This window comes from Topomyia yanbarensis, unplaced genomic scaffold, assembly GCF_030247195.1.
Source record: "Topomyia yanbarensis strain Yona2022 unplaced genomic scaffold, ASM3024719v1 HiC_scaffold_6, whole genome shotgun sequence".
Taxonomy (NCBI): Eukaryota; Metazoa; Arthropoda; class Insecta; order Diptera; family Culicidae; genus Topomyia; species Topomyia yanbarensis.
Genome location: NW_026683824.1, coordinates 169,976 through 195,761, shown reverse-complemented (window position 1 = coordinate 195,761; position 25,786 = coordinate 169,976). Strand labels below are relative to the sequence as shown.

General features: G+C 41.1%; 2 protein-coding genes and 1 pseudogene across 2 annotated transcripts; 2 read left to right on the top strand and 1 right to left on the bottom strand.

The window, feature by feature from the left end:
* Positions 1-328: 328 nt before the first annotated feature.
* On the top strand, positions 329-16,574 carry LOC131695916 (uncharacterized). Its single transcript, XM_058984448.1, has 3 exons — positions 329-745; positions 2,077-2,321; positions 16,124-16,574. Exons 1-3 carry the CDS (start codon positions 341-343, stop codon positions 16,572-16,574), a joined length of 1,101 nt encoding a protein of 366 aa, XP_058840431.1. The 5' UTR covers positions 329-340.
* A 123-nt stretch (positions 16,575-16,697) lies between these two features.
* On the bottom strand, positions 16,698-17,462 carry LOC131695915 (histone H2A-like; annotated as a pseudogene).
* Positions 17,463-22,184: 4,722 nt separating this feature from the next.
* LOC131695914 (uncharacterized) lies at positions 22,185-23,507 on the top strand. The gene has a single exon (XM_058984446.1). It carries the CDS (start codon positions 22,185-22,187, stop codon positions 23,505-23,507), a length of 1,323 nt encoding a protein of 440 aa, XP_058840429.1.
* Positions 23,508-25,786: the final 2,279 nt, after the last annotated feature.

Below are 25,786 nucleotides of genomic sequence, written 5' to 3'. Positions count from 1 at the left end.
TTTGATATTCTTCTACTGTTGGAATTTTATTGATTTCTAGGCGATTTTTTTTGCTCATACATAGTTTTTCTTTTTAGGAATATTTTTTTGCAAATCTAATGAAAAGCTGAAAAAATCAAGTCTGGCAACACTGGCTCCGGAATGGAAATGGTGGGGGAAGTATAGTAGCCGAATCGAACCGTATACAGAACGAAAAGGCACATGGCACGTACACGAGCGAGACAGGCGATAGTAGTGTTTATTCGCGACTATAAAAAAAATCGGTCGGTCTGTTTTGGTCATCATTCGTCGTTTGAACAGCATCACAGTGGTATCAGTAGTAGAGCAGAATTTTCGCGCCATGGCCCGTACGAAACAGACCGCCCGCAAGTCCACCGGAGGGAAAGCTCCCCGCAAACAGTTGGCAACGAAGGCTGCCCGTAAAAGTGCCCCAGCTACGGGTGGCGTTAAGAAGCCCCATCGCTACAGACCAGGAACTGTCGCGCTGCGAGAAATTCGTCGCTATCAGAAGTCGACAGAGCTACTAATCCGCAAGCTGCCCTTCCAGCGTCTGGTTCGTGAGATCGCGCAGGACTTCAAAACCGATCTGCGCTTCCAGAGCTCAGCCGTCATGGCCCTTCAAGAAGCCAGCGAGGCTTACCTGGTTGGTTTGTTCGAGGATACCAATCTGTGCGCTATCCATGCCAAGCGAGTGACCATCATGCCGAAAGACATCCAACTGGCTCGCCGGATCCGTGGGGAGCGGGCCTAAATTTGGTGTGTGCCCATCACCCCCCAGAACGAAACAGCAACAAACGGTCCTTTTCAGGACCACAACCAATCATATTTTACTAAGAATTATTAGCAGAAATTTTCCGTTTCCCTCCAAAAATGCTCAGGCGGGTGGCTGTGTGTGTTTGTTAGACAGCACGCCGATGGGGGATTTTTTGCCAGCAGCACCACCTCGTACCGATCGACAGTAGTAGCGTGTGAAAAACAAGACCCATTGAGGGAAATCTTGCGCGGCCGATTTGTGATTTAGCACCAAATCGATGAGTGAACTTTTGAGAGATTGGGTGAAATCGTCAATGCCATGATATGAGGGAAACTATTATTAAGCGTCTGACGAGCATTGCAAAAAAAAAAAACTTGTGCAATGCTCACAGAAATGTACGTTGATGATTATCGGAGTGAAAATCAAATTAACTCTTTTTATCAGAAGAAAATAGTCGCCCTGAAAAGGGCGGTTTTTACGGCTAGAAAGGAGCGGGATTTAAGTTGCTGCGGAGGCCCTCTTTTCAGTCTTCTTCGGCAGCAGTGCGGCCTGTATGTTAGGCAACACGCCACCCTGAGCAATGGTCACACCGGAGAGCAGTTTGTTCAGCTCTTCGTCATTTCGAATGGCCAGCTGCAGATGACGGGGGATGATTCTGGTCTTTTTGTTATCGCGAGCAGCGTTTCCTGCCAGCTCCAGTACTTCGGCGGCAAGATATTCCATCACAGCTGCCAAGTAGACGGGTGCTCCGGCACCGACACGTTCAGCATAATTTCCCTTCCTCAGCAGACGGTGAATTCGGCCAACAGGGAACTGGAGACCGGCACGAACTGAGCGGGATTTTGGCTTTCCCTTCACTTTTCCTCCTTTACCGCGTGCAGACATTGTTGTAGGTTTATCGCTGTGCGCGTTCGTGTGTAGTCACGTAGACAATACGAGTAACACTGATGCCACTCGCGCACACAGCACCCCTTGTTATGCATTCGCTTCATTGCACATCGTTCGCCAAAGGGGCGGAGTAGCGAACGAACGAAACGCGCTAAACACAAAAAAGGACGAACCTTCGTCTCGCTACACGATCGTATATAAGCGATATGTAGTGATTTTTGCTACCAATCAGTCAGCGCAGTTCGCATCGAGAGCGTTAACAGCAGCACAACCACGTCGTTACTATGGCACCGAAAGCCAGCGGAAAGGCTGTGAAAAAATCCGGCGGCGGCGGTGGCAAGGCACAGAAGAACATCGCCACAAAAGCAGGAGGAGGAGAGAAGAAGAAGCGAAAGCAACGGCGCAAGGAAAGCTACGCTATCTACATCTACAAGGTGCTGAAGCAGGTCCATCCGGACACCGGTGTCTCGTCGAAGGCGATGAGCATCATGAATAGCTTCGTGAACGACATCTTCGAGCGTATTGCTAACGAAGCATCTCGTCTGGCCCATTACAACCGACGGTCGACGATCACCTCCCGCGAGGTACAGACCGCCGTTCGTTTGCTGTTACCGGGAGAGCTGGCGAAACATGCCGTATCGGAAGGTACCAAGGCCGTTACCAAGTATACCAGCTCGAAGTAAACGTGTCGCCCGCCCCGCCGCCGGATGTCACACACCACCACCCCATCGTCATCGGCCCTTTTCAGGGCCACCAAAACACGTTCTGGTAAAGAGTTGAATTGAAATGTGTACACATAGTTTATATAAACATTAGTTGTTGTTGTTTGTTTGTTTGTTTGTTTCATTAGAGCAAAAACGTCGTTGTCATTTTTGTTTCTCTGTCCATTTTTCAAATCATCACCAAATCAATTGCTGTAGTTTGTGGAAGTAGTCTTTCCCCTTACCGCTAGTTGATTGTTTTTGTTAAGACGGAAAACGGTCTTTTTTCTACCCCTTTATCGTCTATATTCTACTCAGTCAGTCTAAAACAGCCCCTGCGTATGAAAATTCTGCCGCAAAAAGAACACATTTCTGGATCATACTTGTTAATACAATGCACTTCCCAGCCTTCAAACTTCTGATCTGCGTTGAACGTTAATAATTAAATACCCAACACAATTCATAATCGCAAAGTTGAACAATACAATACGTTCGTCAATTTAGGCTAAAAAATCGGTAATTATCGTTCGTTCGTTTGTTTATTGTGCCAGCCAATTTTTCTCTGTTTTATTATAGCCAAAATAAGCGCGTTGTTTGCTAATCAGAGTAATATTATACTTGCTCTGTTTGTTTGTTTGTTTGTTAAGGCAACAGAAAACCACGGCCTACTATTAATTTACCTGTACGTACGTACGTTTATCTGAGCAAGAAACCGCGCCTATTTACTATAGTGATTTGTTTAATCAAACTAACGACGACTGATTTATCTTGCCAATCGGCAGCCAGTTGAATGCGGGTGTGTGCGCGCGCTGCTGCTCAAGCTAGAAAACTCATGGGGGGAACGGAGCATTAACGGAAAATAAGCATCAATCAATTCTTTACAATTTTGTTAGTCCTGAAAAGGACTGTTGTTTTGGGGGGACGCGCACGTTGTCGGGAATTTACTTCTTGCCGGCGGTGACCTTCTTCGGGGCGGTGGCGGCCTTCTTTGGCTTAGGTGCCCTCGGCTTGTTCGCTGCAGCCTTCGATGGTTTGGTGGCTTTCTGTTTAGTGGCAGCCGTTACCGCCTTTGCAGGGGCAGCAGCTTTCGCTTTCTTCGTAGCCGATTTCTTAGCGGCCGGGATCGCCGCCTTTGGCTTGCTGGTCTTCTCACCACCACCAGCCGGCGGATTTTTCTTCTCCCCGGATTTAGTAGCCGATTTCTTCGGTTTTTTCGCTGCACCCGATGGTGGTTTCTTATCGCCAGCCGGTTTCTTTGCTTCGACCGTCACCTTAAACGATCCGGAAGCACCGGTACCCTTGGTCTGGGTGATGTTTCCCTTCTCGACACCCGTTTTCAAAGCCTTCCGGATAAACGGAGCCAGCCTGGCGACGTCACACATGTAGTTGGCGGCGATGTACTTTTTGATCGCCTGCAGTGATGATCCGCTCCGTTCCTTCAGGGTCCGGATGGCAGCCAGAACCATCTCACTCACTGGTGGATGGGTTGAAGATTTTTTCGGTTTCTTGGCGTCACTCTTGCTAGCCTTGGCCGCCTGCTTCGGTGGCGCTTTGGCGGCTGGCGGAGAGGCGACGACGGCAGGGGCCGTAGCAGCAACGTCGATAGCAGTTTCAGCCATTGCGCGTTCGTTTGGTTTGGTTTTCTTCCACACACACAGTTGTAGACGACGAGTCGATGGATGCACGATGATGCAAGTCTGCGAATATGATAACCGGGGGTCCGGTGTCTGTTGTTTAGGATCGTATTCATCGGCTCTGTTTGGGAACGCGTAGATGACGGTTGGAAGTTACTATTCGATCGGTGCCGGTAAAATTTTACGGACTGTTGTTTTAAATCAACCAAAATCGAATTACTGCTTGTGAAAAGTACACTGGAAGTTTGCATTCAATTTACTGCACTGTCCGCACCGTCCAAACTAACACCCGCTGAACATTCTGTTTTAAGCGTATGGCCGAATATTATCAAATCATGTATCCGACTATGGCGGCACGTGCAAACTGAATTGTGGAAAATAGGTTAATTTGAACCTTCTAGCAATTGGAAAACCTTTTCGGTGCTATCCAATCGAAAGAAAACTTCTCTCTATATAAAATTATTTCATTTTTGTACATATTTGCTCGAGCGGAAGTGCTCGTAATTTGGCGACCTGCGGAAAACGTTTCGGTCGGCTGGTCCTTTGCTGAAAACTTTCGTTATTAAAATTACTAAAACAAAAAAAGTTAACGGGTGGCAACACAAATTTTGGATTTTTTTTCTCAACCTGTCAAAAAAAAAGACAAACGATTCGATTGAAATTAGAAGATACGTTCTCCATTGTTGGCCAAAAATTAGTGAACATTTCAAACCGATCCGTAATTGGATGCTGTTCGGCGAAGCTTCCGTTTGATGTCGGAACAGGCGCGTAGTACGGCGTCTACGTCAACTTTGCTAATGCATTTCGTGATCTTCTACCAATCAACTTGTTTGCAATTCGTGGCTCTCAAAACGAAATCCCGAAGAAATCTGCGATTGGGCGACACTGAAGCAAATTGTGAAGCGGGTTGTGCTTTTTAGGGTACAAATGGGATCGAGTGGGTATTCGGGAACGATTGTTTTTTTTTTTTTTTGCTTTTTTTTGCGAGGGAAGTAACTTGCTTCGTGCAAAACAAAATATTTAGCCAAAATAATTTTTTTTATCAACCGGCAAGCGGCATTGAGATTGCACCGTCGAAAGGTGTTGTAAACAGTCGACGGCGCAACGTTTTCCCCTTTGAAATATTGTACCGTGCACTTTTCGCCGAGATTCTTGTGTTGCTCGTAGAACCGTACAACGCGCTCGCGAAATGCTTTCTTGTTTCGACGGCAGAGACAGACAGAGAGAAATACCTCGAAAAAAATCCAACATTTTAGTTGCGGATTTTGATTTTAGTGCTCTAATCATCAGTGTTATTTCGAATTGCTTTGGCTAACTCAAAATTCTATTATTTAGGATGTACTGATCAACTCGCTACATCGTTGTGTACATGGCTGTGAGCTGATAAACCGCACGCGTCGACCATCACACCCAGGCGCTTCAGCGCACGCATCGATGGGAACGCTTGTCCCCCGACACAGATCACAAGCTGGACTTTTTGTCGTGACTAACGACTTACCTTTCAATATAGGGGCCCCTTTTCAAAATTTCGGCAGAAAAATGATGTAAGATTTTGAACGCTTATATCTTTTGTTGTACTGAATGGATTTAATCAATTTCTTCGGCATTTTGTCGAAAATATTTGTACCAATGTTGTATTAAATTTTGGAATATGTAGGACATTCATTATCAACGGAAAAATAGTGTTTTGAAAAATCTTTCGAAAACGACTCGGAAAAGTGAAAATTTTCAGCCCATCCCGCACAGAGCCGTCAAAATGGTGCAGCAAATAAACAATAAAATAATGAAAAGTTTATATATAGGTTCACTACATGTTTGTTCCTTTGATTATTCGTATTGGGTTGCTTGACGAGAGCAGTTGGTGGGGGAAAGCCGGCATATTAGTTTCGGTTATGTCATTAGAACCCGGGCGGAAAGGAAAGGCTCATGCACGCCACGAGAACGAGCGAGAAAGCGATAGTAGTGAATATTAGCGAAAGCGTTACGTACAATTTGAACCTTAATAACTTTTCTTCTACTAAACGGATTGCCAATCTTGTTTCATAAATCGGAAGGAAAACGTTCAACGCTTGCTACCGATACGTTGTTTGCTATATAAAATTTGTTTAAATAGTTCAAAAACTACTTTAAATGAGAATCAACATTAATGATAAAACCTATAAATAGGGGTGTCGCAGCTTTTCTCAAAGCCAGACGTGTGTAAGACGCAGTGCATAACAGACGTGCGTGGTCGTGAGAAGCTGCATCGGACGACCAATCAAATTGGCTACCACCGGAGAGAGGAAAAACGGTGGTGGCGGTGAGAAGGCCAAAAAGCCAAAGGCTAAGAAACGCAGTCACTGAAAAGGCGGTAGTAACTGCCACTAAAAATGCTACCAAAACATCGAAGGCTGCAAAGCGTACTCATTCGGTGTGAGCTACGAAAGGGGAAAGATTGTATGGATGTACGCAGTAAAAACAATCTTCGGCAAGGTTTGAATTGTTTTAAAAGATTCCCGTCTTGTATCAACATAGACAAACCGTCCTTATCAGGACGAAGGCAAAATGGAAAAAGAATTTAATTAGAAAGTTTCTTTTATTAACTAGTATTAAGTTTGCGCTTGGTAATTCTGTACTTTTACCAGTGAATCATGAGAAAATGTTTTTCTAATCTACAAACTCGAAGGTTTTTGCAAATCCTTCCAAGAAAATCAGTGAATGTGACAACTCTGCTACTAAGCGAAAGCTACACCAAAACGAATGATGAAAATATTTTTATTTATCGAACAAAAGGACGGCCTTCCATCTGCATTGTAAAGTCTATAAATAGGAACACCATGATGAAAACTGTGCTCATTCGGTGTGAGCTGCGAAAGGGGAAAGATGTATGTACGCAGTAAAAACAATCTTCGGCAAGGTTTGAATTGTTTTAAAAGATTCCCGTCTTGTATCAACATAGACAAACCGTCCTTATCAGGACGAAGGCAAAATGGAAAAAGAATTTAATTAGAAAGTTTCTTTTATTAACTAGTATTAAGTTTGCACTTGGTAATTCTGTACTTTTACCTGTGAATCGTAAGAAAATGTTTTTCTAATCTACAAACCCGAAGGTTTTTGCAAATCCTTCCAAGAAAATCAGTGAATGTGGCAACTCTGCCACTAAGCGAAAGCTACACCAAAACGAATGATGAAAATATTTTCATTTATCGAACAAAAGGACGGCCTTCCATCTGCATTGTAAAGTCTATAAATAGGAACACCATGATGAAAACTGTGCTCATTCGGTGTGAGCTGCGAAAGGGGAAAGATGTATGTACGCAGTAAAAACAATCGTCGGCAAGGTTTGAATTGTTTTAAAAGATTCCCGTCTTGTATCAACATAGACAAACCGTCCTTATCAGGACGAAGGCAAAATGGAAAAAGAATTTAATTAGAAAGTTTCTTTTATTAACTAGTATTAAGTTTGCGCTTGGTAATTCTGTACTTTTACCAGTGAATCATGAGAAAATGTTTTTCTAATCTACAAACTCGAAGGTTTTTGCAAATCCTTCCAAGAAAATCAGTGAATGTGGCAACTCTGCTACTAAGCGAAAGCTACACCAAAACGAATGATGAAAATATTTTCATTTATCGAACAAAAGGACGGCCTTCCATCTGCATTGTAAAGTCTATAAATAGGAACACCATGATGAAAACTGTGCTCATTCGGTGTGAGCTGCGAAAGGGGAAAGATGTATGTACGCAGTAAAAACAATCTTCGGCAAGGTTTGAATTGTTTTAAAAGATTCCCGTCTTGTATCAACATAGACAAACCGTCCTTATCAGGACGAAGGCAAAATGGAAAAAGAATTTAATTAGAAAGTTTCTTTTATTAACTAGTATTAAGTTTGCACTTGGTAATTCTGTACTTTTACCAGTGAATCATGAGAAAATGTTTTTCTAATCTACAAACTCGAAGGTTTTTGCAAATCCTTCCAAGAAAATCAGTGAATGTGGCAACTCTGCTACTAAGCGAAAGCTACACCAAAACGAATGATGAAAATATTTTCATTAATCGAACAAAAGGACGGCCTTCCATCTGCATTGTAAAGTCTATAAATAGGAACACCATGATGAAAACTGTGCTCATTCGGTGTGAGCTGCGAAAGGGGAAAGATGTATGTACGCAGTAAAAACAATCGTCGGCAAGGTTTGAATTGTTTTAAAAGATTCCCGTCTTGTATCAACATAGACAAACCGTCCTTATCAGGACGAAGGCAAAATGGAAAAAGAATTTAATTAGAAAGTTTCTTTTATTAACTAGTATTAAGTTTGCGCTTGGTAATTCTGTACTTTTACCAGTGAATCATGAGAAAATGTTTTTCTAATCTACAAACTCGAAGGTTTTTGCAAATCCTTCCAAGAAAATCATAGAATGTGGCAACTCTACTACTAAGCGAAAGCTACACCAAAACGAATGATGAAAATATTTTCATTTATCGAACAAAAGGACGGCCTTCCATCTGCATTGTAAAGTCTATAAATAGGAACACCTTGATGCGAGGCGTACTCATTCGGAGTGAGCTGCGAAAGGGGAAAGATGTATGTACGCAGTAAAAACAATCGTCGGTAAGGTTTTAATTGTTTTAAAAGATTCCCGTCTTGTATCAACATAGCTATCTACAAACCGTCCTTATTAGGACGAATGTAAAATGGAAAAAGAATTTAATTAGAAAGTTTCTTTTATTAACTAGTATTAAGTTTGCGCTTGGTAATTCTGTACTTTTACCAGTGAATCATGAGAAAATGTTTTTCTAATCTACAAACTCGAAGGTTTTTGCAAATCCTTCCAAGAAAATCAGTGAATGTCGCAACTCTGACACTAAGCGAAAGCTACACCAAAACGAATGATGAAAAGATGGGTTGGTGATGTATATGACATAACAGGGGTGTCGTGACCACACTTCGAAGTTATTTCAAATCTTGCAAAGCATAAATTGACATAATTTCAATGATTGTTCCTTTATGAATGAAATGACAAATTTTCAGGTCAACGCGGCAATAACTTTGCAATTTATAGAACAATTTTATATTTTTAGTTATCATATATTAACTGTCATCTCTTCCAAACAACTTAACCCTCTGCTGCCAACCCCGTGGTTTTGCAGGGTTAAGGAGAATCATTGTAAAATGTCCAATACATGATTTTATGTTGTTACCTCCACTAAAAACACTTCAGAACACTCCCACCTGTCATACATGCACATTGTCTGCTTGTTGAAATCATTATATGAAATTATTGACCTGTATTCAATGCGGAGAACTCGTTAATAAAATTGTTTTGCTGAATATACTAACGAACGGGATCCCCAGGAAAATTTCGCTGAGCCCGGTGAATCGAACTTAATGCGTAAAATTTAGCCATTTGAAAGAGATACAAGCAGAATTTTAAGAATATGATCATCGCGGTTATGTCCCGGACATTACCCGCTCCTAGGTTTTTGCTAAGTGTGTTCATTTTTGTACGAAAAAGATTCCGATGGTTGTTTCGAGAGATTTTAACATTGATATTTCAAAGGAAGAAAATTGTTCATTTCATGAATGAATGTCTCAACCAGCTTAGAATCCAGCGCATCCCCTATCAACGCAGACGCCAACAATAAAGGTTCTTTTCAAAACCACCATAATTATTATAAAGAATAACTTGAAACAATCCCACATATTTCATTGAGTATCATTCGATTTGAATTACAAGTCAAACGAGTAGTCACGACACTCCGGTTATGTCCTAGACATTACCCACCCATCTTTTTACGGTTGCTCAATCTCTCTCTCTCTCTCTCTCTCTCTCTCTCTCTCTCTCTCTCTCTCTCTCTCTCTCTCTCTCTCTCTCTCTCTCTCTCTCTTCCTGTGTGTGTGTGTGTGTGTGTGTGTGTGTGTGTGTTGTAATTGCTTCCTGATTGATACAGTACTAACTCACCAGCCATCAACTTTACTTTTATCATTCAGACCAATTAAAGGTACGCAAATTCATAGGTAGACAGGTAGGTGAAAGCGTGGTAAGCTAAAACGTGCGCGCGCGAAAAAAAGAGTCGGTCGGCGGTTCGTTGCTATCGAGAAACGAGCCGTTTTGTCCCATGATACGCAAGCTCAGGAGAAAGAAAAAGGAAATGCATATATGAAAAAAGGGAAACCCAGCGACTGAGCGCGTTGTAGTGTTACGACGGTCTCTCGCATATCCATCAAAATCGCACATTAAACAGTACGCCCCTGCAACGTGGATGAAAATTATGAAGGATACATTTCAAACTAATTCTTTTTTCTAAACATTTGGTGGCCCTGAAAAGGGCCTTTTGTGTTGTCGTGAACGTCGTGGTAGGGCTTAACCACCAAAACCGTACAATGTGCGTCCCTGGCGTTTAAGCGCATAGACGACATCCATCGCAGTGACGGTCTTCCGTTTGGCATGTTCAGTGTACGTCACAGCGTCCCGGATAACGTTTTCCAGAAAAATCTTCAGCACACCACGGGTTTCCTCGTATATCAAACCGGAGATTCGCTTCACTCCTCCACGTCGAGCCAGACGACGAATGGCGGGTTTGGTGATGCCCTGGATATTGTCACGAAGCACCTTGCGGTGCCGCTTAGCGCCTCCCTTGCCGAGCCCTTTGCCACGGCCAGTCATCTTCTTGGTTGTTGTAGGTAATAACTTAGTAGGCTAGCGCAGCACACCTGCAGCAGCGAGATTCCAATACCGAATGTTGCAATTCGGCCCATTGAGTAGCGCTTTTATACTGATGCACACACATTCTCAGTCGCCGCCGCATAGGAAGATTACCATGGCTGCTATCTATATGCTTACTCGTGATGTGTTGGTTTGAAGGGGAAATAGCGCGAACACGAAGTTCACTGTTGCCACTGTTTTAGTAGCTTGGGATTGCCGAAATCTGCTTTATCCGGACTAATGCTGACATGGTAGCATTTTCCCTGGAAAACGATTGCCCGGAAATTGATTCTCCTGAAAAAGAAAGAAAGAAAAAGTAAATCGAAAAACAAACGGGTTTTTTTTTTAACTTATAAAGATTTTCTATACATCCGTCTACATGGTACGTTATATTGGCTTCTATGGTACTTAAATATCGATATCTGATACTGATCTATGATGGAACAAATTGTTACTGATGAACAAACTATTTCTGTTTGATATTCTTCTACTGTTGGAATTTTATTGATTTCTAGGCGATTTTTTTTGCTCATACATAGTTTTTCTTTTTAGGAATATTTTGTCGTGACTAACGACTTACCTTTCAATATAGGGGCCCCTTTTCAAAATTTCGGCAGAAAAATGATGTAAGATTTTGAACGCTTATATCTTTTGTTGTACTGAATGGATTTAATCAATTTCTTCGGCATTTTGTCGAAAATATTTGTACCAATGTTGTATTAAATTTTGGAATATGTAGGACATTCATTATCAACGGAAAAATAGTGTTTTGAAAAATCTTTCGAAAACGACTCGGAAAAGTGAAAATTTTCAGCCCATCCCGCACAGAGCCGTCAAAATGGTGCAGCAAATAAACAATAAAATAATGAAAAGTTTATATATAGGTTCACTACATGTTTGTTCCTTTGATTATTCGTATTGGGTTGCTTGACGAGAGCAGTTGGTGGGGGAAAGCCGGCATATTAGTTTCGGTTATGTCATTAGAACCCGGGCGGAAAGGAAAGGCTCATGCACGCCACGAGAACGAGCGAGAAAGCGATAGTAGTGAATATTAGCGAAAGCGTTACGTACAATTTGAACCTTAATAACTTTTCTTCTACTAAACGGATTGCCAATCTTGTTTCATAAATCGGAAGGAAAACGTTCAACGCTTGCTACCGATACGTTGTTTGCTATATAAAATTTGTTTAAATAGTTCAAAAACTACTTTAAATGAGAATCAACATTAATGATAAAACCTATAAATAGGGGTGTCGCAGCTTTTCTCAAAGCCAGACGTGTGTAAGACGCAGTGCATAACAGACGTGCGTGGTCGTGAGAAGCTGCATCGGACGACCAATCAAATTGGCTACCACCGGAGAGAGGAAAAACGGTGGTGGCGGTGAGAAGGCCAAAAAGCCAAAGGCTAAGAAACGCAGTCACTGAAAAGGCGGTAGTAACTGCCACTAAAAATGCTACCAAAACATCGAAGGCTGCAAAGCGTACTCATTCGGTGTGAGCTACGAAAGGGGAAAGATTGTATGGATGTACGCAGTAAAAACAATCTTCGGCAAGGTTTGAATTGTTTTAAAAGATTCCCGTCTTGTATCAACATAGACAAACCGTCCTTATCAGGACGAAGGCAAAATGGAAAAAGAATTTAATTAGAAAGTTTCTTTTATTAACTAGTATTAAGTTTGCGCTTGGTAATTCTGTACTTTTACCAGTGAATCATGAGAAAATGTTTTTCTAATCTACAAACTCGAAGGTTTTTGCAAATCCTTCCAAGAAAATCAGTGAATGTGACAACTCTGCTACTAAGCGAAAGCTACACCAAAACGAATGATGAAAATATTTTCATTTATCGAACAAAAGGACGGCCTTCCATCTGCATTGTAAAGTCTATAAATAGGAACACCATGATGAAAACTGTGCTCATTCGGTGTGAGCTGCGAAAGGGGAAAGATGTATGTACGCAGTAAAAACAATCTTCGGCAAGGTTTGAATTGTTTTAAAAGATTCCCGTCTTGTATCAACATAGACAAACCGTCCTTATCAGGACGAAGGCAAAATGGAAAAAGAATTTAATTAGAAAGTTTCTTTTATTAACTAGTATTAAGTTTGCACTTGGTAATTCTGTACTTTTACCTGTGAATCGTAAGAAAATGTTTTTCTAATCTACAAACCCGAAGGTTTTTGCAAATCCTTCCAAGAAAATCAGTGAATGTGGCAACTCTGCCACTAAGCGAAAGCTACACCAAAACGAATGATGAAAATATTTTCATTTATCGAACAAAAGGACGGCCTTCCATCTGCATTGTAAAGTCTATAAATAGGAACACCATGATGAAAACTGTGCTCATTCGGTGTGAGCTGCGAAAGGGGAAAGATGTATGTACGCAGTAAAAACAATCGTCGGCAAGGTTTGAATTGTTTTAAAAGATTCCCGTCTTGTATCAACATAGACAAACCGTCCTTATCAGGACGAAGGCAAAATGGAAAAAGAATTTAATTAGAAAGTTTCTTTTATTAACTAGTATTAAGTTTGCGCTTGGTAATTCTGTACTTTTACCAGTGAATCATGAGAAAATGTTTTTCTAATCTACAAACTCGAAGGTTTTTGCAAATCCTTCCAAGAAAATCAGTGAATGTGGCAACTCTGCTACTAAGCGAAAGCTACACCAAAACGAATGATGAAAATATTTTCATTTATCGAACAAAAGGACGGCCTTCCATCTGCATTGTAAAGTCTATAAATAGGAACACCATGATGAAAACTGTGCTCATTCGGTGTGAGCTGCGAAAGGGGAAAGATGTATGTACGCAGTAAAAACAATCTTCGGCAAGGTTTGAATTGTTTTAAAAGATTCCCGTCTTGTATCAACATAGACAAACCGTCCTTATCAGGACGAAGGCAAAATGGAAAAAGAATTTAATTAGAAAGTTTCTTTTATTAACTAGTATTAAGTTTGCACTTGGTAATTCTGTACTTTTACCTGTGAATCGTAAGAAAATGTTTTTCTAATCTACAAACCCGAAGGTTTTTGCAAATCCTTCCAAGAAAATCAGTGAATGTGGCAACTCTGCCACTAAGCGAAAGCTACACCAAAACGAATGATGAAAATATTTTCATTTATCGAACAAAAGGACGGCCTTCCATCTGCATTGTAAAGTCTATAAATAGGAACACCATGATGAAAACTGTGCTCATTCGGTGTGAGCTGCGAAAGGGGAAAGATGTATGTACGCAGTAAAAACAATCGTCGGCAAGGTTTGAATTGTTTTAAAAGATTCCCGTCTTGTATCAACATAGACAAACATAGAATTTAATTAGAAAGTTTCTTTTATTAACTAGTATTAAGTTTGCGCTTGGTAATTCTGTACTTTTACCAGTGAATCATGAGAAAATGTTTTTCTAATCTACAAACTCGAAGGTTTTTGCAAATCCTTCCAAGAAAATCAGTGAATGTGGCAACTCTGCTACTAAGCGAAAGCTACACCAAAACGAATGATGAAAATATTTTCATTAATCGAACAAAAGGACGGCCTTCCATCTGCATTGTAAAGTCTATAAATAGGAACACCATGATGAAAACTGTGCTCATTCGGTGTGAGCTGCGAAAGGGGAAAGATGTATGTACGCAGTAAAAACAATCGTCGGCAAGGTTTGAATTGTTTTAAAAGATTCCCGTCTTGTATCAACATAGACAAACCGTCCTTATCAGGACGAAGGCAAAATGGAAAAAGAATTTAATTAGAAAGTTTCTTTTATTAACTAGTATTAAGTTTGCGCTTGGTAATTCTGTACTTTTACCAGTGAATCATGAGAAAATGTTTTTCTAATCTACAAACTCGAAGGTTTTTGCAAATCCTTCCAAGAAAATCATAGAATGTGGCAACTCTACTACTAAGCGAAAGCTACACCAAAACGAATGATGAAAATATTTTCATTTATCGAACAAAAGGACGGCCTTCCATCTGCATTGTAAAGTCTATAAATAGGAACACCTTGATGCGAGGCGTACTCATTCGGAGTGAGCTGCGAAAGGGGAAAGATGTATGTACGCAGTAAAAACAATCGTCGGTAAGGTTTTAATTGTTTTAAAAGATTCCCGTCTTGTATCAACATAGCTATCTACAAACCGTCCTTATTAGGACGAATGTAAAATGGAAAAAGAATTTAATTAGAAAGTTTCTTTTATTAACTAGTATTAAGTTTGCGCTTGGTAATTCTGTACTTTTACCAGTGAATCATGAGAAAATGTTTTTCTAATCTACAAACTCGAAGGTTTTTGCAAATCCTTCCAAGAAAATCAGTGAATGTCGCAACTCTGACACTAAGCGAAAGCTACACCAAAACGAATGATGAAAAGATGGGTTGGTGATGTATATGACATAACAGGGGTGTCGTGACCACACTTCGAAGTTATTTCAAATCTTGCAAAGCATAAATTGACATAATTTCAATGATTGTTCCTTTATGAATGAAATGACAAATTTTCAGGTCAACGCGGCAATAACTTTGCAATTTATAGAACAATTTTATATTTTTAGTTATCATATATTAACTGTCATCTCTTCCAAACAACTTAACCCTCTGCTGCCAACCCCGTGGTTTTGCAGGGTTAAGGAGAATCATTGTAAAATGTCCAATACATGATTTTATGTTGTTACCTCCACTAAAAACACTTCAGAACACTCCCACCTGTCATACATGCACATTGTCTGCTTGTTGAAATCATTATATGAAATTATTGACCTGTATTCAATGCGGAGAACTCGTTAATAAAATTGTTTTGCTGAATATACTAACGAACGGGATCCCCAGGAAAATTTCGCTGAGCCCGGTGAATCGAACTTAATGCGTAAAATTTAGCCATTTGAAAGAGATACAAGCAGAATTTTAAGAATATGATCATCGCGGTTATGTCCCGGACATTACCCGCTCCTAGGTTTTTGCTAAGTGTGTTCATTTTTGTACGAAAAAGATTCCGATGGTTGTTTCGAGAGATTTTAACATTGATATTTCAAAGGAAGAAAATTGTTCATTTCATGAATGAATGTCTCAACCAGCTTAGAATCCAGCGCATCCCCTATCAACGCAGACGCCAACAATAAAGGTTCTTTTCAAAACCACCATAATTATTATAAAGAATAACTTGAAACAATCCCACATATTTCATTGAGTATCATTCGATTTGAATTACAAGTCAAACGAGTAGTCACGACACTCCGGTTATGTCCTAGACATTACCCACCCATCTTTTTTTTTTTGCAAATCTAATGAAAAGCTGAAAAAATCAAGTCTGGCAACACTGGCTCCGGAATGGAAATGGTGGGGGAAGTATAGTAGCCGAATCGAACCGTATACAGAACGAAAAGGCACATGGCACGTACACGAGCGAGACAGGCGATAGTAGTGTTTATTCGCGACTATAAAAAAAATCGGTCGGTCTGTTTTGGTCATCATTCGTCGTTTGAACAGCATCACAGTGGTATCAGTAGTAGAGCAGAATTTTCGCGCCATGGCCCGTACGAAACAGACCGCCCGCAAGTCCACCGGAGGGAAAGCTCCCCGCAAACAGTTGGCAACGAAGGCTGCCCGTAAAAGTGCCCCAGCTACGGGTGGCGTTAAGAAGCCCCATCGCTACAGACCAGGAACTGTCGCGCTGCGAGAAATTCGTCGCTATCAGAAGTCGACAGAGCTACTAATCCGCAAGCTGCCCTTCCAGCGTCTGGTTCGTGAGATCGCGCAGGACTTCAAAACCGATCTGCGCTTCCAGAGCTCAGCCGTCATGGCCCTTCAAGAAGCCAGCGAGGCTTACCTGGTTGGTTTGTTCGAGGATACCAATCTGTGCGCTATCCATGCCAAGCGAGTGACCATCATGCCGAAAGACATCCAACTGGCTCGCCGGATCCGTGGGGAGCGGGCCTAAATTTGGTGTGTGCCCATCACCCCCCAGAACGAAACAGCAACAAACGGTCCTTTTCAGGACCACAACCAATCATATTTTACTAAGAATTATTAGCAGAAATTTTCCGTTTCCCTCCAAAAATGCTCAGGCGGGTGGCTGTGTGTGTTTGTTAGACAGCACGCCGATGGGGGATTTTTTGCCAGCAGCACCACCTCGTACCGATCGACAGTAGTAGCGTGTGAAAAACAAGACCCATTGAGGGAAATCTTGCGCGGCCGATTTGTGATTTAGCACCAAATCGATGAGTGAACTTTTGAGAGATTGGGTGAAATCGTCAATGCCATGATATGAGGGAAACTATTATTAAGCGTCTGACGAGCATTGCAAAAAAAAAAAACTTGTGCAATGCTCACAGAAATGTACGTTGATGATTATCGGAGTGAAAATCAAATTAACTCTTTTTATCAGAAGAAAATAGTCGCCCTGAAAAGGGCGGTTTTTACGGCTAGAAAGGAGCGGGATTTAAGTTGCTGCGGAGGCCCTCTTTTCAGTCTTCTTCGGCAGCAGTACGGCCTGTATGTTAGGCAACACGCCACCCTGAGCAATGGTCACACCGGAGAGCAGTTTGTTCAGCTCTTCGTCATTTCGAATGGCCAGCTGCAGATGACGGGGGATGATTCTGGTCTTTTTGTTATCGCGAGCAGCGTTTCCTGCCAGCTCCAGTACTTCGGCGGCAAGATATTCCATCACAGCTGCCAAGTAGACGGGTGCTCCGGCACCGACACGTTCAGCATAATTTCCCTTCCTCAGCAGACGGTGAATTCGGCCAACAGGGAACTGGAGACCGGCACGAACTGAGCGGGATTTTGGCTTTCCCTTCACTTTTCCTCCTTTACCGCGTGCAGACATTGTTGTAGGTTTATCGCTGTGCGCGTTCGTGTGTAGTCACGTAGACAATACGAGTAACACTGATGCCACTCGCGCACACAGCACCCCTTGTTATGCATTCGCTTCATTGCACATCGTTCGCCAAAGGGGCGGAGTAGCGAACGAACGAAACGCGCTAAACACAAAAAAGATGGGTGGGTAATGTCTAGGACATAACCGGAGTGTCGTGACTACTCGTTTGACTTGTAATTCAAATCGAATGATACTCAATGAAATATGTGGGAATGTTTCAAGTTATTCTTTATAATAATTATGGTGGTTCTGAAAAGAACCTTTGTTGTTGGCGTCTGCGTTGATCGGGGATGCGCTGGATTCTAAGCTCGTTGAGACATTCATTCATGAAATGAACAAATTTCATATTTTCTTGCTTTGAACTATCAATGTTAAAATCTCTCGAAACAACCATCGGAATCTTTTCCGTACAGAAATGAACACGCTTAGCGAAAAACTAGGGGCGGGTAATGTCCGGGACATAACCGCGATGCTCATATTCTTAAAATTCTGCTTGTATCTCCTTCAAATGGCTAAATTTTGCGCATTAAGTTCGATTCACCGGGCTCAGCGAAATTTTCCTGGGGATCCCGTTCGTTAGTATATTCAGCAAAACAATTTTATTACCGAGTTCTCCGCGTTGAATACAGGTCAATAATTTCATATAATGATTTCAACATGCAGACAATGTACATGTATGACAGGTGGGAGTGTTCTGAAGTGGTTTTAGTGGAGGTAACAACATAAAATCATGTATTGGACATTTTACAATGATTCTCCTTAACCCTGCAAAACCACGTGGTTGGCAGCAGAGGGTTAAGTTGTTTGGAAGAGATGACAGTTAATATATGATAACTAAAAATATAAAATTGTTCTATAAATTGCAAAGTTATTGCCGCGTTGACCTGAAAATTTGTCATTTCATTCATAAAGGAACAATCATTGAAATTATGTCAATTTATGCTTTGCAAGATTTGAAATAACTTCGAAGTGTGGTCACGACACCCCTGTTATGTCATATACATTACCAACCCATCTTTTTCCATTTTGCCTTTGTCCTAATAAGGACGGTTTGTGGATAACTATGTTGATACAAGACGGGAATCTTTTAAAACAATTCAAACCTTGCAGACGATTGTTTTTACTGCGTACATCCATACGATCTTTCCCCTTTCGCAGCTCACGCCGAATGAGCACACTTTTCATCAAGCTGTTCCTATTTATTGACTTTACAATGCAGATGGAAGGATGTCCTTTTGTTCGATAAATGAAAATATTTTCATCATTCGTTTTGGTGTAGCTTTCGCTTAGTGGCAGAGTTGCCACATTCACTGATTTTCTTGGAAGGATTTGCAAAAACCTTCGGGTTTGTAGATTGGAAAAACATTTTCTTATGATTCACTGGTAAAAGTACAGAATTACCAAGTGCAAACTTAATACTAGTTAATAAAATAAACTTTCTAATTAAATTCTTTTTCCATTTTGCCTTCGTCCTAATAAGGACGGTTTGTGGATAACTATGTTGATACAAGACGGGAATCTTTTAAAACAATTCAAACCTTGCAGACGATTGTTTTTACTGCGTACATCCATACGATCTTTCCCCTTTCGCAGCTCACGCCGAATGAGCACACTTTTCATCAAGCTGTTCCTATTTATTGACTTTACAATGCAGATGGAAGGACGTCCTTTTGTTCGATAAATGAAAATATTTTCATCATTCGTTTTGGTGTAGCTTTCGCTTAGTGGCAGAGTTGCCACATTCACTGATTTTCTTGGAAGGATTTGCAAAAAACCTTCGGGTTTGTAGATTGGAAAAACATTTTCTTATGATTCACTGGTAAAAGTACAGAATTACCAAGCGCAAACTTAATACTAGTTAATAAAAGAAACTTTCTAATTAAATTCTTTTTCCATTTTGCCTTTGTCCTAATAAGGACGGTTTGTGGATAACTATGTTGATTCAAGACGGGAATCTTTTAAAACAATTCAAACCTTGCCGACGATTGTTTTTACTGCGTACATCCGTACGATCTTTCCCCTTTCGCAGCTCACACCGAATGAGCACGGTTTTCATCATGGTGTTCCTTTTTATTGACTTTACAATGCAGATGGAAGGACGTCCTTTTGTTCGATAAATGAAAATATTTTCATCATTCGTTTTGGTGTAGCTTTCGCTTAGTGGCAGAGTTGCCACATTCACTGATTTTCTAGGAGGGATTTGCAAAAACCTTCGGGTTTGTAGATTGGAAAAACATTTTCTTATGATTCACTGGTAAAAGTACAGAATTACCAAGGGCAAACTTAACACTAGTTAATAAAAGAAACTTTCTAATTAAATTCTTTTTCCATTTTGCCTTCGTCCTAATAAGGACGGTTTGTGGATAACTATGTTGATACAAGACGGGAATCTTTTAAAACAATTCAAACCTTGCAGACGATTGTTTTTACTGCGTACATCCATACGATCTTTCCCCTTTCGCAGCTCACACCGAATGAGCACGGTTTTCATCATGGTGTTCCTTTTTATTGACTTTACAATGCAGATGGAAGGACGTCCTTTTGTTCGATAAATGAAAATATTTTCATCATTCGTTTTGGTGTAGCTTTCGCTTAGTTGCCACATTCACTGATTTTCTTGGAAGGATTTGCAAAAACCTTCGGGTTTGTAGATTGGAAAAACATTTTCTTATGATTCACTGGTAAAAGTACAGAATTACCAAGCGCAAACTTAATACTAGTTAATAAAAGAAACTTTCTAATTAAATTCTTTTTCCATTTTGCATTCGTCCTAATAAGGACGGTTTGTGGATAACTATGTTGATACAAGACGGGAATCTTTTAAAACAATTCAAACCTTGCCGACGATTGTTTTTACTGCGTACATCCATACGATCTTTCCCCTTTCGCAGCTCACACCGAATGAGTACGCTTTGCAGTCTTCGATGTTTTGGTGGCATTTTTAGTGGCAGTTACTACCGCTTTTTCAGTGACTGCGTTTCTTAGCCTTTGGCTTTTTGGCCTTCTCACCGCCACCACCTCCACCAACGTTTTTCTGCTTCTCTCCGATGGTAGCTGATTTGATTGGTCGTCCGATGCAGCTTCTCACGACCACGCACGTCTGTTATGCACTGCGTCTTACACACGTCTGGTTTTGAGATAAACTGCGACACCCCTATTTATTGGTTTTATCATTAATGTTGATTCTCATTTAAAGTAGTTTTTGAACTATTTAAACAAATTTTATATAGCAAACAACGTATCGGTAGCAAGCGTTGAACGTTTTCCTTCCGATTTATGAAACAAGATTGGCAATCCGTTTAGTAGAAGAAAAGTTATTAACGTTCAAAATGTACGTAACGCTTTCGCTAATATGCACTACTATCGCTTTCTCGCTCGTTCTCGTGGCGTGCATGAGCCTTTCCTTTCCGTCCGACTTCTAATGGCTTAACCAAAATTAATATCCCGGCTTTCCCCCACCAACTGCTCTCGTCAAGCAACCCAATACGAATAATCATAGGAACAAACATGTAGTGGACCTTTATATAAACTTTTCATTATTTTATTGTTCATTTGCTGCACCATTTTGACGGCTCTGTGCGGGATGGGCTGAAAATTTTCACTTTTCCGAGTCGTTTTCGAAAGATTTTTCAAAACACTATTTTTCCGTTGATAATGAATATCCTACATATTCCAAAATTTAATACAACATTGGTACAAATATTTTCGACAAAATGCCGAAGAAATTGATTAAATCCATTCAGTACAACAAAAGATATAAGCGTTCAAAATCTTACATCATTTTTCTTCCGAAATTTTGAAAAGGGGCCCCTATATTGAAAGGTAAGTCGTTAGTCACGACAAAAAGGACGAACCTTCGTCTCGCTACACGATCGTATATAAGCGATATGTAGTGATTTTTGCTACCAATCGAATCATTCGTGTTTCGACTAGCGAGCTGAACGGACGCTCCCGAATAAGCGAGCATAGGCAAGCAATCGGAGTTCATACAGTAGCAAAGTGGAAAAAAAACTGCGCATTTAGTTTCGTCTCCCGCGAGTGCGACAACCGGCATAGACCGGGAAAGCCTCCGCTGCCCTTTGCGTTAGGGTAGTGTCCGCCGGAATAGAAAAACAAATTGCCATTGGAAATAAAAACAGTGTGAAAGTGAAAAAACAGTTCTGCCGTCGATCGGACAGGTTATTTTTGAGTGCAAAGTGAAGTGAAAAACCACGTAACTCGACTCGTTTCCCGTGATAGTGAAAACCGGTATCGACCGGGAAGCACTACCGGATGCAAAAACCCGCGAAAAGTGACGCTATAGGTGTGAAATCGATAAGTGACGCTGTAAGCAGTGAAAAAACCGCCTGCCGCGAGTGACGCGGTCGGACGTGTCGCAACAGGTAGTGAAAAAATCGCCAGTGAAGCCAACTGTTGTGCAAAAGCTTAGCTTACGGAAGTGAAGTGACGCTATCGGCACAGACAAACAGACGTATCGCCGCTATCAGAACGCGGCCAGTGTTGTGCAAAAGTGACGGAATCGGTAAATAAAAATCCTACAACGGATAGTGATTGCAAACGGCACAGTGCGTAAAACCAGTTTTTAGTTGATTGTATTTTTTGCCTCTTCAATTTCCCTGCAATAAATCTGCAACGTTACCAGTGATCGGCTAGATTATTTCGGCCGGCCGAATGGCCTCAACATCGACGTACGGGCTGCCTCGGCCGCCGGATGATACTGGAGCTGGATGTCCGAGCTGGATGGACCCAGAGGGAAAGCACGGCAAGGTGATCGTACTTTCACTCAAGGCTGCTAATGAGGGAGTGTTGCCAAAAAACCATCCCTTCACCGTCGGTAAGTCAATCCAACTTTTAATTGGTAATGCATATACCGCTACAACCGAATCAAAAGGGACCAAATATATTTTAAAAGTAAGACAGCAAGTTCACGCCACCAAACTGCTTGGGATGAAAACATTGTTCGACGGCACACCGGTTGAAATTACAGCGCATCCCACGCTTAACTACAGTAGGTGCATTGTAAACTGTTCGGAGGTCAATGAAATGTCACAGGAAGATTTGCTAACCGAGCTTGCTCCCCAAGGAGTGATAGCAATACGCCGGTTCACCAAAATGGTGGACAAGGTGAAAGTCAATACGTCCACCATGGTACTTACGATGGAAGGAACCACCTGGCCACAGTTCATATATTTTGGAGCACTCAGAGTACCGACGCGATTTTATTACCCCGTACCCATGCTATGCTTCAACTGTCTCGAGTATGGACACACAAAAGCTCGCTGCAAAAGTGCATCCAGATGCCAAAACTGCTCGGCCCACGAGCACAAGGCTGAAGACTGTAAGGGGGCAGCTAACTGTTTCCACTGTAAGGAAGGGCATAAACCAACCGACCGGAACTGCCCGGTATATAAACGGGAAAATGAAATTGTCAAGATAAAGGCGGAACAAGGGTTATCGTTCGGAGAGGCTAAAAAAATATACGACAGTCGCGTTGGTGCAAAATCGTACGCCAACATAAGCAAAAGGCTAATAGTACCACAAGAAAGCAACAGCAAGGACAAAGAAATTGAAAGTCTAAAAGCAGAGATAACTGCCCTTCGGAACCAGCTCACTTCTGTCATCGCCGAACTTAAGAGTCGCCCAAGCTGCCAATGCAAAAAAACTGTTGAAGGGAAAATATCAAAGCAAGAACAACGGAACAAACGTGCTAAGGAAATATCACCGGAAATAACAACTGGAACCGAATTTCGTCCTCCCCCTTTGAAAAAAGTTTCTTCAAAAATGAATAATAGCACCCAACCTGGCAACAATAGTCAAATAGTAACAACACAACCGATGTTAGAAGACCCGATTGAAACCGTCAATTCTGATACTAATACGGAAGAAATGAGCATCACGGATAATGAATCTGACCGATCCGATACAATTGTCATTAATCGAAAGGGGAAAAAGAAATTTTATCGAACCAATAATGCAACCACCAACCAACAATAATAGAAGGAAGAACCGAGTTAATTTAGTTGACAACAATTTTGCACTACAATGGAACATCAGAGGATTAAGAGGCAGACTACCGGAACTGCAGTTGCTAATTAACCAATACTCTCCTAGTATATTGGCACTGCAAGAAACTATGACGCCAATCAATTCAACCCCTACCATCAAAGACTATGAAATGCACCTGATTGAAGGATCCAACAATAATATCAAACACGGAGTTGCACTTGGTGTGAGAAAGGGCATTCCTCACAACAGACTGCAAATTAAAACCGACATGCAAGCAGTAGCCGTCCAAATAGATACTGGTTCCAAAACAACGGTTGCCAGTATATACATACCCCCAAGCGAATATTCATCCAAGAAAATCGAAGAACAGCTTAATGAACTGATTCTACAGTTGCCTGAACCAGTAGTGCTGCTGGGGGACTTCAATGCCGCTAGCACCGAGTGGGGTTCCAAGTACACTGATCGGAAAGGACAAATGCTAGAAAAATTCCTCAGAGACAAAGGACTGATTTGTCTCAACGACGGCACGGACACCAGAATCGATTTCTCAAACGGTAAAATGACTGCAATTGACCTCTCGATAGTATCCTGGCAAATTTCAGACAAATTCAGCTGGCAAGTGGAGGATGACAACCATGGCAGTGATCACTTCCCTGTCAGACTGATCACTGGCCGTTCGTCTCCGACAGTTTGTGCAAGACCTCGATGGCGATACGACGACGGGAATTGGGAGAAATTCCAGGAAGAGATAAATCGAAATCTGAATCTATCGAAAGAATATACGGCCAATGAATTCAGCCAGCTCATTTTCAACGCGGCCAAGAAATCGATTCCACGGACTAGTGGCCGCCCGGGACCCAAATCGGTACCGTGGTGGAATGATGAAGTAAAGAAAGCTGTAAAATACAGAAGGAAAACACTTCGAGCACTCCGACGGTTGAACAACAACGATGCAAAAAAGGATCAGGCCCTAAAAGAGTTTCAGACAGCACGAAAGAATGCAAGGACTGCTATCGATGAAGCTAAGAAGTCCAGTTGGAAGAAATTCGTCGAAGAAATCAATCCGGCCACAAATTCCAAGAAGATTTGGGAAAAAATCGATGCTCTTAGCGGTAAAAGGCGGAACAATAAAAGATGGGTGGGTAATGTCTAGGACATAACCGGAGTGTCGTGACTACTCGTTTGACTTGTAATTCAAATCGAATGATACTCAATGAAATATGTGGGAATGTTTCAAGTTATTCTTTATAATAATTATGGTGGTTTTGAAAAGAACCTTTATTGTTGGCGTCTGCGTTGATAGGGGATGCGCTGGATTCTAAGCTGGTTGAGACATTCATTCATGAAATGAACAATTTTCTTGCTTTGAAATATCAATGTTAAAATCTCTCGAAACAACCATCGGAATCTTTTTCGTACAGAAATGAACACACTTAGCAAAAAACTAGGAGCGGGTAATGTCCGGGACATAACCGCGATGATCATATTCTTAAAATTCTGCTTGTATCTCTTTCAAATGGCTAAATTTTACGCATTAAGTTCGATTCACCGGGCTCAGTGAAATTTTCCTGGGGATCCCGTTCGTTAGTATATTCAGCAAAACAATTTTATTACCGAGTTCTCCGTATTGAATACAGGTCAATAATTTCATATAATGATTTCAACAAGCAGACAATGTGCATGTATGACAGGTGGGAGTGTTCTGAAGTGGTTTTAGTGGAGGTAACAACATAAAATCATGTATTGGACATTTTACAATGATTCTCCTTAACCCTGCAAAACCACGGGGTTGGCAGCAGAGGGTTAAGTTGTTTGGAAGAGATGACAGTTAATATATGATAACTAAAAATATAAAATTGTTCTATAAATTGCAAAGTTATTGCCGCGTTGACCTGAAAATTTGTCATTTCATTCATAAAGGAACAATCATTGAAATTACGTCAATTTATGCTTTGCAAGATTTGAAATAACTTCGAAGTGTGGTCACGACACCCCTGTTATGTCATATACATCACCAACCTATCTTTTCATCATTCGTTTTGGTGTAGCTTTCGCTTAGTGGCAGAGTTGCGACATTCACTGATTTTCTTGGAAGGATTTGCAAAAACCTTCGAGTTTGTAGATTAGAAAAACATTTTCTTATAATTCACTGGTAAAAGTACAGAATTACCAAGCGCAAACTTAATACTAGTTAATAAAAGAAACTTTCTAATTAAATTCTTTTTCCATTTTACATTCGTCCTAATAAGGACGGTTTGTAGATAACT